General features: G+C 38.1%; 1 protein-coding gene across 3 annotated transcripts in view; it reads left to right on the plus strand.

Moving 5' to 3' along the window:
* LOC103118406 (phospholipid-transporting ATPase IB-like) overlaps window positions 1-12,980 on the plus strand; it is a 128,368-nt gene that overhangs the window by 9,450 nt on the left and 105,938 nt on the right. For all 3 annotated transcript variants that reach the window (XM_060191718.1, XM_060191719.1, XM_060191720.1), the window contains exons 3-6: window positions 1,693-1,792; window positions 5,904-6,002; window positions 9,148-9,193; window positions 10,920-10,960. In XM_060191718.1, coding sequence (XP_060047701.1) covers window positions 1,693-1,792; window positions 5,904-6,002; window positions 9,148-9,193; window positions 10,920-10,960 — 286 coding nt within the window. The remainder of the gene's footprint in view (window positions 1-1,692; window positions 1,793-5,903; window positions 6,003-9,147; window positions 9,194-10,919; window positions 10,961-12,980) is intronic.

A 12,980-nucleotide genomic window follows, 5' to 3' on the forward strand; every position in this document is an offset into this window, starting at 1 on the left:
AACCTGGGTCTTTCTTTGTCCATGGTAATATGTGTGCTCACCTGGGTGCCACTGTCCATCCCTCAGTTATCTCTTTTCCTTCTCTTCCCCCATACCATGAAAAGGAAGAAAATAAGGGTGCTAGGAGGTATGGAATCCTCCCGCAGGCATGGAGCACCAGGGATAGATAAGCCTGATGGCAAAAAAAAAAAGCTAATATGTCCCAGCACAGAGGCTCAGGCTTTGTCCCCGTTACCCCTATGTTCTCTTCTGGGAATAAAATCTTTTCAAAACAATCAAATTCAAGGCTTTCTATAATCACTCAGGCCCTACCTGAGACAAAGGTCTGACTCTAATATTTTCCACTTATTACCAGGTGCTATTGAATAATCCATCCTGAGCACACTTGCCATTTTCTCCACCTCCCACTCTTGAATAACTTGGGACACGTGTAGTTTGGTTTAGTTCTTCACATTTTTAAACCAGAAACTTGTGAAATGAAGTAGATTAATTAGAAAAAAAAGAAACACACCCAAGAGCATTTTTTCAGTCCATGATATAGCCCAGGCATTTGGGTGTAGGTAGGAGTCAAGATATCTTTTAAGGGCCAGGAGATGGCATAATGGTTATCTAAATGACACTCATGCCTGATGCTCTGAGGTCCCAGATTCATTCACCAGCTACTACAAGCCAGAGCTGAGAAGTCCCCTGCTTAAAAAAGAAAAAGAAAAATGTTTTGATGACAAAAACACCCATAAAATAGAGAAGGGAGATTAACTGATGGATCTTAGTGAAATTAAAGATGGTGTTCTTTCCCTCTCACTTAAAAATATCTTATTTATGTATTGGATAAAAGTTTAGAGGAAAGGGAGAGATAGAGAGATTAAGACACTTGAAGCATGCTTCATCACTTGTGAAACTTCCCCCCTGCTGGTGGGGAGAAGGGGCTTGAACCTGGGTTGTGCACTGTGATGTGTGCTATCAACCAGGTGTGCCACAGCTGGCTTCTCCCCTCACTTTTTTTCTTTTTTAATATTTTTAAAATATTTATTTATTTATTCTTTTTTGATGCCCTTGTTTTTTTATTGTGGTAGTTATTATTATTATTGATGTCATTGTTGGATAGGACAGAGAGAAATGAAGAGAGGAGGGGGAGAGAAAGATAGACACCTGCAGACCTGCTTCACCGCTTGTGAAGCGACTCCCCTGCAGGTGGGGAGCCAGGGTCCGAACTGGGATCCTTACACTGGTCCTTGCACTTTGCGCCATGTGCACTTAATCCGCTGCGCTACCACCCAACTCCCTCACTTTTTTTCTTAAAATTTATTTATTCATGAGCTTAGAATGAGAACCCAAGTGCTCCTGTGGCATATGCAGTGTCAGAGATTGAACCAGAATCTCATACATGCAAATCCTGTGTCACTTCCTGGGTACCCCAGTTTTCCCTCTTTTAATGGATTAGATAATTTGTTATTCTATAACTTTTGATCCTGGGTCCCCCATTTCTACTATACAGAAATCAATATTTTAGAGTACTTTTACACTTACATATCTGTATGTATATAATGTGCCCATAATGCTTTCAAAAATGGCAAAAATCCTTTTTAAAAAAGTTAATTTTATAACAATTTTATTTACTTCTGTGCATCTTCTTAGAGTTTAGAATACTAGCTGACAATGTTTTTATTATATTATTTTTATTTTCACCTACAGCACAGCCAAGTACAGCATGTGGTCATTTCTCCCTCGATATTTGTACCTGCAGTTTAGCAAAACTGCCAATGCTTTTTTCCTGTTCATTTCTATATTACAGGTAACATTTTTTAACATGTTGCATTAATATTTTTAAATGTAAAACTTACCTTGAAACAAGAGCTTGACGTAGAGAACCCATTTACACACATGTAAAAACTCTTCCTTCCAGGTCTGGCAGTAATGTGGCTCAAAGACCCACGCAAGGATCCCAGTTTGAGCCCCCGGTTCCCCATCTGCAGGGGAGTCACATTCGGTGAAACAGGTCTGCAGGTGTCTATCTTTCTCTCTCCCTCTGTTTTCCCTTCTTCTCCATTTCTCTCTGTCCTATCCAACAGCAACAGCATCAATAATAGCAATAATAATAACCACAACAACAACAACCAAAAAAAACAGGCAACAAAGGGGAAAAAATAGCTTCCAGGAGCAGTGGATTTGTGGTGCAGGCACTGAGTCCCAGCAATAACCCTGGAGGAAAAAAAAAACAAACCTTTGAATAGTTAACTTGGAGGTAACACTGAGCCCCCATTTAAGGGTGGAAAACATTTTATTGGCTAGTAGGTGAATGGGTTCACAATTCATTTAGATATAGCTCATTAAAGAGATATTTCAGAGTGACTTTTGTCATTAATGTCACTTCTATAATTGATGATTTTTTTTCTTATTATAGAAACACTTAAAATGAGATCTGTTGACACTTTTTTGAGTAGAGGGGTGTGGTCTTGCTAACGGTAGGTGCTGAGCAGATAGATCTCCTGAACTTGCTTCATCATGCATAGCTATAACTTTATTTTGAAGCAGTTAGGATATTCTTCTTCTTTGTTATTTCACCAGTCCCAGTAGCCAATTTTTCCTTATTTATTTATTTTGCCTCCAGGGTTATCACTGGGGCTTGGTGCCTGCACTGTGAATCCACTGCTCCTAGAGGCCATTTTCCCCATTTTTGTTGCCCTTGTTGTTGTTGTTATTGTTATAGATGTTGTTGTTGTTGGATAGGACAGAGAGAAATGGAGAGAGGAAGGGAAGACAGGGAGAGAAAAATAGACACCTGCAGACCTGCTTCACCACTTGTGAAGTGACCCTCCTGCAGGTGGGGAAATGGGGGCTCCAAACAGGATCCTTACACTGGTCCTTGTGCTTTGGGCCATGTGTGCTTAACCCACTGCACTACCGCCAGCCAGACCCCCATAACTGTAACTTTATATTCACTTAGCAGCTCCATATTTCTTTCTTTTCAGTCCCTGACAATCATTTTCCTTTTATTCTGATTCTATGAGTTTATTTTAGACACCTCATACAAATGTAATCATGCAGTGTTTGTCCTTCTGTGAGTCACTATATTTTATTTAGCTTATTCTGAAGATTTATCCTTACTGCACATAACAAAATTTATTTTAAGAGAACAAATGGTAATTTATATGTGTATACATGTATACAAACATGTATCTATGGGTCACATTTTCTTTGTCCATACATCCACTTTGGGGCATTTAGGTTGTTTCATTATCTTGGCTGTTGTGAATAATGGTCAACGTACATAGATGTACTGCTGACTTCAGTTATTGTGACTGTACTCCAGGAATGGAGTTGCAAGTTTATGTGGTAGTTTTATTTAAAAATTTTTTGAGGACCCTCCAAACTATTTTCTATAGTTATTCCTCTCTTTTACATTTACAGCAATTGTACATAAGGGTTCTGATTTTTAAAATATTCTCACTAACACTTAACTTTTATTTTAGTGATAGCTACCCTAATGAGTCTTTGATGATCATCTTATTGTGGTTTAAATTTGATTTTTTTTCTGATGATAGTGATGCTAGGCACATTTTTGGGTACATACAGGACATTAATGATCTCTTGGGAGAAATGTCAAATGTGTAAATCTTTTGTCCATTATTAAACTGGATAACTGTGCTTTCTTCACCCCCCTCCTTTTTTCTGGTTATTGACTTCTAGGAGTTATTACTCTAGCTTTATCATATAAAGGGTTTGGAAGTATTGTTGTTTCTGTCAGAGGTTGCCTCTCCAAGTTGTTCATTGTTTCCTTTGCAGTGCAGAAGCTTTTTAGTTTAATGCAGTCTACTTGTTGATTTTCACCTTTTATCCTGTTAGTATCAGATCCAAGAAATCTTTGCCATGACCAATTTTAGAAGCATTTCCACTGTATTTCCCTCTAGAAATGGAATTTTTTCAAAAGAGCTAGATTCAAGGCTTTTTATAATCTAGTTTATTTCTTTCTGCCTATTTAATCTTATTTCATAATAATCCTCAATAGTTTTTATCAACTGTGTGGTATTGTCCACACAATTCCCTGATTTTCTCTCCCTAGATTGTGGCCCATTCTACAGCATAAACCTAGAAGGTATTCACCTGACTTATCTCCTATCTATTTTCTTTTAAGATGTGGCTTAAACCAAACTTCATCAAATGCAGTAATCTCTGTTGATTTCTCCCTCTTCTAGACTTCTGTTTTGATGATCTTCACTACATGTTGTAACTGGGTTTATTTCTTCTAGCAAATCATAGTTTCCTTGAGAATAGAAACAGCTAAACTTTTGAATAAGAATCGATTTGTTAAGTTTTTTTTTTTTCCATCTCTCTTTTTGCCACCAGGACTTTAATCTGTGAGGCTCCTGGAAGACTTTTTTTCCTTTTAATTCCAGATAGAGACAGGGAGAGACGAGAAAGATACATGATAATGTTCCCACTATTCATGAACTTTCCCCTGTGCATGGTACTCCTATTGAGACTAAAGGTTTGACCTTGGTTTCTCATGGATGGTAAAGTGCACAAACTACCCAGTAAGCTTTCTCTTGCCCTTTGCTGAACTGTTCTTAAGAGAAGAATTGGTTTCAGTTAACATTTATTCAGATCCTAGAGAGTTTATCAGAATCTGTGCTAGGAGTTAAGAATTGAAGGGTGACTTTATTTGCTGTACCTCCTTGGAGAGCTGGGCATCTTAATATGCAAATATTTTAAGACACATTTATCAAGTATTGGGGGAACACAGTCTGCTTTTGTCTTGATGGTTAGTGGTTTGAGGAAATCTGTTGAAAAGGTGACTTTTGAGCCAAAAGTTAGAGAAAGAGGAGCTGAGCAGTAAGCCTTGGGGCAAAGAAAGAGAAATGAGCAGTGAACACAAAGGCATGGAAATTGGAAACATTAATTGTCCTTGGGACTCAGGGACAAGGGGAAGAGGTCAGATGTTCTCTGTGAACCTTTTTATGCACTCTGAAATGTAGAATCTAAAGGCTTCAACATAGGCCAGGTTATAGGGAGCTTTGTGTGTTACACAGAGGAGCTTAAACCTCATCCTAGAGGTAGTGAGGAAGCTATTGGCTGCTTAGTGAAACAACCATGACTGACAGTCTTAACAGAGGAAAAGATGGGTCTGTGAACAACATGGCCAGAGTGGCGGGACTCTTCTAGGAGATGGGGGGAAAGGACACACAGACACTGCAAGACAGACTTTTATTGACAGCTGGAGCAACCCTATATCTCACACTTTTTCTTCCTTCAGTACCAGATTTCTTTTAAAGAAACTTATGAGAATCACTGGGAACTTCAAAACAGACATTATTTTGCTCTACAAAGAAGAGATAAAAGTCAGTGTAGAGAAAACACACAGGCCCAAGATGGGAAATATAGACCTGAAAAGTTATCTCAGTCTGAAAAAGTGAAAATATATTCAAGATCTCTCCTATCCTCACACCCATTGGCAAGCTACAGCACCATATTCAGCTGTTTTATTTCTCATGTTTTAGTTAGGGGTAGTCTTTGAGATCACTTGTACCTCGGAAACTCCATTCTCCTCGACCCCCAATAAGTGTTCTCTGTTGTCTCAAAAAGAATTAAGATTTGGTTAAGAGAACTGATCTTTGATCTTGAATTATTTTGAATATATGCTGTTACAAGCCTCTTAGTTTTAAATTATTCCATTTAATACATGATAAAAGTAACCTATTAGAAAAATGTTGTCATTTATTTGCATTGACAGCTTTTCCATAAAGCCACACTCAGGAGATAGTTTTTATATGCCAAATCATTTTTTCCTTTTCATTCACTGTGTCTATTTTTGCATGTTCTGGTCTATGAGTATGATTTTAGCATAAGCAAAATAATAAAAAAGGATTATCATAAAATTAATAGAGGAACTCCTGATTATTCTGCAGCAAATTCCAGGTATATCTCCAACAGGAAAATATACAACTCTGTGTCCATTGCTGATTATTCTTGCGATTTCAGCCATCAAAGAGATCATAGAAGATTATGTAAGTTTATTATGAGATTGTGAAATGCTTTTAAAATTGCTACCGTGAGCATAAGAGGTGTATTACTCTTTTTTCATGTACTTGGCTGAAACTGGTATAATTTTTTTAAATCTGTAGTTGATAAGTATAAATTCAAAGTTTGGAGTTTCAGATTTTATTCAAATTTTAAATAACTGTATATAAGCATACATATATGCATACATGCAGATAAATAATATGAATATATATGTCAAATGTTATGTCTGTATGTTATTGCATGATTTAATAATTGTGATAAAAATTTCTTCCTGAGAACTGTCGTAGTATCTTTGGAGATATAATTCAACCAGAGGTGAAAATTCTAAAAACTAAAAAAAATAAAAAAGAAGTATATATTGAAGAAGGGTGTTAGAGGTAGGGTTGCCGTCTGGGGTCTGACTTGATTTTCACTTGAAAAGAATTTCAAGAGAACACACGTGACAGATGTGCAGTCTAAATCTATCCCTTTATTAGAGTCCAAAGCAAGTTATGTGCAAAAGTGAGGTTAGAGTTAAAGCTTGGAGAACAGGCTCCCTGAGGGTCTCTAGAAAGAATCCAAAATACCTTTGCCTGTGAAGGTTTCAGGTGGGTCTAATGATTTTAGTTTTGGAGTCTTTTTTTTTTTAAGTCATTGCTTGGTCTTCACTGTTCCAGGCTGACTTTAAAAAATTAATTTATAAAATATAGAAAATATTAACAAAAACATAGGCTAAAATTCCATACATTTCCCACCACCAGAGTTCTGTATCCCATCCCCTCCACTGGAAGCCTTCCTATTCTTTACCTCCCTGGGAACATGGACTCAGGATCATTATGGGGTGCTCCAGACTTACTTTTACAGACAGTACTGATACTTCCTCCCATTCTTGAGCCTGGCTTATATAAAAGACAAAGCAGGCACCCTCTCATGTGAGCTATCATGTTGATTTTAATAATGAAAGAAGAAAAAATATGAAATAGTGTTTTCTGCTTGCTCTGACCCTACTTTCTATAGCTGGGGTCATTCTAATAGAGTCTCTGTCACATTTCAAAGGCTTACTCTTTACACTCATTAGTTATCACTCAGTTACTTCTACCTGATTCTTTTTTTAATGTTTATTTATTTATTCCCTTTTGTTGCCCTTGTTGTTTTTTATTGTTGTAGTTAATATTGATGTCATTGTTGGATAGGACAGAGAGAAATGGAGAGAGGAGGGGAAGACAGAGAGGGGGAGAGAAAGACAGACACCTGCAGACCTGCTTCACCACCTGTGAAGCGACTCCCCTGCAGGTGGGGAGCTGGGGGCTTGAACCAGGATCCTTAAGCTGGTCCTTGGGCTTTGCGCCACGTGCGCTTAACCCACTGCACTACTGCCCGACTCCCCTTTACCCAATTCTTAACCAGCTTATAAAGATGTGTCATCTGTAATATCTGTTTGCTGTCCTTTTAATTGCTTTATAATAGGAATACATTTTTCAAAATCAAAAGCCTTTGGTTAAATTGGGACAGAACTTTAAGTTGCTGATTATGCTATACCAAACATACTCAAGACAGGAAATATATAATGTGGCAGCACTGCAAATAACTCTTTACCATATAAAAGATACATATATGTATGTATGTATTTAAATTGACACATTGACAGGTTATTCACTTGACAAGCCTGCAGTAGTAGGAGGAAGAACTAGGATATTAAGTAAGGAAGCTACTTCCAGAGGCCATATACTAGATCACTTGCTATACTTCCACCATTAGGTCGTGTTTCAATTCAGGGAATTTATAAAGGGAAGACAAAATAGGAAACAGTTGTAGCCAAGAAGTCTTTATAGTACTCTGGGAGGTGGCACAGTGGATAAAGTGTTGTACTATCAAGTATAAGGTGCTGAGTTCAATCCCTGGCAGCACATGTATCAGAGTGATGTCTGGTTCTTTCTCCTCCTATCTCTCTCATTAATTAAGAAAAAAAAGTTGGTTGGGCAGTTGCACAGCGGGTTAGGCGCACATAGCACAAAGTACAAGGACTAGCGTAAGGATCGCGGTTTGAGGCCATGGCTCCCCACCTGCAGGGGGATCACTTCACGGCTGGTGAAGTAGGTCTGCAGGTGTCTATCTTTTTTTCCCCCTCTGTCTTCCCTTCCTCTTTCCATTTCTCTGTCCTGTCCAACATCAATGACATTAATAATAATAATGATGATGATAATAATAACCAAAACAACAATAAAACAACAAGGGTAACAAAAAAGGGAAAAAAATAGCCTCCAAGAGCAGTGGATTCATGGAGCCCCAGCAATAACCCTTGGAGGCAAAGAAAAAGAAAAAGAAAAAAGTCTTTACAATTAAGTTAGCTATCTCTTTTCTTTTTTTCTTTTCTTTCTTTCTTTCTCTTTTTTTCTTTATTTTTTTCCTCCAGGGTTATCTCTAGGGCTTGGTGCCAGCACTACAAATCCACTGCTCCTATATCTATTTTTGTTGCCCTTGTTGTTATTATTGTTAATGTTGTTATTGCTGTTGTTGTTATGACAGATAGAAATCGAAAGAGGAAGGGGCAAGGTAGAGGGGGAGAGAAACCTGATAGACACCTGCAGACCTGCTGATTCACTGCTTGTGAAGCAACTCTCTGTAGGTGGGGAGCCGGGGGCTGGAACCATGATCTTTATGCCAGTCTGTGCATTTACTCCATTTGCACTTAACCCCACTGCACTGCAGTCCAGCCCCCTGCTGTCTCTCTCTTTTTTTTTGGCTCCAGGGTTATTGCCGGAGCTTGGTGCCTGCACCACGAATCCACTGCTCCTGGAGACCATCTTTCCCCCTTTTGTTGCCCATTTTTTCCCCTTCTGTAACCTTTTGTTGTGGTTATTATTATTGTTGTTGTTCTTGCTGTCATTGGATAGGACAGAGGGAAATCATGAGAGGAGGGGGAGAGAAAGATAGCTTCACCGCCTGTGAAGCGACTCCTCTGCAGGTGGGGAGTGAGGGGCTTGAACCGGATCCTTTCGCCAGACCTTGCTTCGCGCCATGTGTGCTTAACCCGCTGCCCTACTGCCCTGTCCCTGCTGTCTCTATTTTTAAACCTCCTGTTTTTACTTGTATTGTGATGTGAATTACTGATTTTGAACTTTTGATGTTATGAATTTTTGTCTATAACAGAATCGACATCTTGCAGACAGATTAATTAACACAAAGAGCACAGTAGGTAAGAGGTTAGAATGATTTTTTTATATTCCTTTTTCTACAAGAAAATATTCAAATTAACCAAGTAGAAACATGTAATGTTTTGTAGCATTTTATCATTTAAAGAAAATAAAAATCTTATTGTATTGCACCAAAGTGAAAGACTGGGGTGGTGGTAGGGAGGGTTCAGGAACATGATGGCAGAGGAGGACCTAGAGGGGGTTGAATTTTTCTGTGGAAAACTGAGAAATGTTTCACATGTACAAACTGCTTTATTTTACTGTTGATTATAAACCATTAATCCCCCAATAAAGAAATTCAAAAAAGAAAAGAAAAATAAAGAAGCTGGGTTGTGGCACACCTAGTTGAGTACCCGTGTTAAAATATACAAGGGCCCAGGTTCGAGTTCCCACTCTCCACTGCAGGGGGAAAACTTTGCAAGTGGTGAAGCAGGGCTGCAGGTGTCTCTCTCTCTCTCCCCTTACCCTCTCAATTTCTGGCTGTCTATTCAATAAATAAAGATGATTAAAAAATTCTTAAAAAGGAAAATAAATATAAGTCAGAAGGAAACCCAGTGTCCATATATTGGAATCAATAATTATATTAATGACAATAAAAATGAATGGGGAGGATGGATTATTTGGGATATTAATGATTACTCTATAAAAAGCTCTATCTGTTAAACATTCTTTCTTAGTACTGATATGTGCTATCTTTATAATTAGAGAAACATATTAGTATATTTATTAGGGTTTTAATTACTATTTTAGTATGTAGAAGCAGATTTCTCCTTAGGGATAGAAGTGGTTTAATAATTCTGTTTCTCTTACCTAAGAGGGAAGAGAAAAAAAGGAAAGAGACTTAGAGACTTGGAAGTAGTAATAGATGTCCCTGTGACTTAGGAAGAAAGTGAAGGCAGCATTGTAGAAATGAATAAAAAAAAAATATATATATATATATGGTTAACCCAACCCATATCTATGACCTTGGGAGAACTATGGCAGTTCATGCTGGAGGGATATACAGACTCAGACTTTGTGGGAATGATGTAGAATTATATCCCTATTATCTTATAATTTTATAAATCACTAATAAAAATCTTTCTGTTTTATCTAGGTGTGTGTATACCTTGTCTCTCTATATACCTGCCTACATTTGTCTGTTTATCTTCAGTTATGTTAGATTACTTATTGCTCTATTTTGGTGTAGGGCATGTGAATACAATATCATCTGTGTGTCTATGATCTTTTTTTTTTTTTTAATTAGAGACCAGAGAACTGCTCAGCTCTGATTTATGAATTGAACCCAGGACTGTGGAATATGTATATACTTTTTTCCTGAGTTACTTAAGACTACATTGCAGACACAATGCCCTTTTAAAAAATGTTTATTTATTTATTTATTTATTTATTTATTTTCCCTTTTGCTGCCCTTGTTTTTTTGTTGTTGTTGTAGTTACTTTTGTTGTTATTATTGATGTCGCTGTTGGATAGGACAGAGAGAAATGGAGAGAGGAGGAGTAGACAGAGAGGGGGAGAGAAAGATAGACACCTGCAGACCTGTGAAGCGACTCCCCTGCAGGGAGTCAAACCAGGATCCTTAAGCCGGTTCTTGTGCTTTGAACCACGTGCTCTTAACCCACTAAGCTACCACCCAACTCCCATTTATGATATATTATACAACATTATATATATATATTTCTCTATTTTGGTAATAACATAACTAATATAAAGCTGTTTGCATTTCAGTGTTAAGACAGGAGACATGGCAAAGTATTATGTGGGAAGAGGTAAGGATATAGTTCAAATTTTAACTTAAAGCAGCAGGCACTTTCCACACTTAAAGTTAATACATTAAAAGTTTTTTAAAATTTATTTTCCCTTTTGTTGCCCTTGTTTTTTTAAATTGTTGTTGTAAGGTTAATGCATTTTTATCTGTGAAACATATCTTCTAGGGGCTGGGTGGTTAGTCATCTGGAAGAGCCCACGTTATCATGCATGAGGACCTGAGTTCCAGCCCCTGGTCCCTACCTACACCTGGGGGCTGGGGACATTTTTACAAGCAGTGGAGTAGTGCTGTAGGTGTCTCGTCTCCTCTCTGTTTCATTCCATCTCTCTGTTTCTCACCCATTATAAAAAATGGCAGCCAGAAATGGTGGTGGTGTGCAGGCACTGAACTCCAGCAGTAACCCTGGTGAAAAGAAGAAGACAAAAAACCCACCTTAGAACAAAAAGAACATAATCAACAGTTACCATAATTATTATCCCACTTTGTAGATGAGGAAGTAGAGAACATTTTCTTTTTTGTTTGGAGTGTGATTTTACTTTCTGGGCTGCTTTTTAAAATTCATATAAACAGAGAGGATGAGATAACACAGCATCGAAACATTCTCTGGTGCTACTTGACAGTAGGCCTAGTGCATGGCAAGATGTATTGCCTACCCTTAAGCTGTATCTCCAGTCCCAAGGACTAAAGAAGTGTTTTTCTTTAGCAGGAGATAGTGAAAATAAGTTTTTAATTTAAAACTGGTTTGTTCCCTGCATACTTTCTTGATGCCTCTGTGTTACTTCTGTGTTTTTTTTTAATGTTTTACTTGTTATTGGATAGAGACAGAGAGAACTTGAGAGGGGAGAGGGAGATAGAGGTGAAAAGACAGAGATACCTACAGCCCTGCTTCACCACTCACGAAGCTTTCCCCTTGCAAGTGGGGACCAGGAGCTTGAACTCAGGTCCTTGCACACTGTGTGCTTAACCAGATGTGCCACCGCTTGGTCCCTGTGCTACTTCTGTAATTGCATAATGATGCCTTCACAGACTTTCTCAGGTTGCAGGAGGAAGTTTATAGACTTGCGGAATGTTGCTATGTGTATCTACCCTTGGCTATATAAGTTAGACATAGTGAGATACTGGTTTTGTCCTTATTAATAGTTAATGATATGTATAAAATTTCTTTGAAAATTAACAGTAAGATTGTTTTGATTTCTAACCATATATTTCCCTGAGAGATAAAACAGGTAAGTCAATAATGGTAGCGTTTTGATTCTCTCATTGGAACCTAGAGAATGAAATTGAGTGAAAGCACACTGTTCCTAATGTCAGAATCTTGGGTGAAAGGATTTCATGAATGATAGGACAGGAATGAGACTGTAGTGGTAGGCATATTCCTGAGGGGGATTGCATGACTAGGTTCTTTTTGGTAAATTTTTTTTATTATTTATGAGAAGAGGGGGGAGAGAGAGAGATAGATAAGAGATGAATATGAATACAACTTGGCATCGCTCTGGCAGAAATCAAACTCAGGATTTCATGCTTGGGAGTCCAGTGCCCCATCCACTACACTGTCTCACAGATTACCATGAGTGGATTCCAGTGCCTTCTGCTAGAAGAACAAGTTAAGTACTCAGAGCCTGAAATCAATGAACTTCTAGGCCTTCTCTGTGCCTCTTACATATACATCCAAAAGGTGCACTTAACAAATGCTTATAAAAGGAAAAGGGAGTTAATTTGGTAGGTCCTATAGATGAAAAAGAAAAGAGCAATTGATTTAGAGGAATGCATCAATCAGGAAATAAATTTAGTCTAATTCATTAGGATGGCTTAAGAATTTTCATATCATAGTGTATTATTCTTAAAAAATTATTTATTGGGGGGCCAGGCGGTAGCACAGCGGGTTAAGTGCACATGGTGCAAAGCGCATAGACTGGTATAAAAGATCTCGGTTCGAGCCCCTGCTCCCCACCTACAGGGGGGTTTGCTTCACAGGTGGTGAAGCAGGTTTGCAGATGTCTGTCTTTCTCTCTCCCTTTGTC

This window comes from Erinaceus europaeus, chromosome 5 (genome assembly GCF_950295315.1).
Source record: "Erinaceus europaeus chromosome 5, mEriEur2.1, whole genome shotgun sequence".
NCBI lineage: Eukaryota > Metazoa > Chordata > Mammalia > Eulipotyphla > Erinaceidae > Erinaceus > Erinaceus europaeus.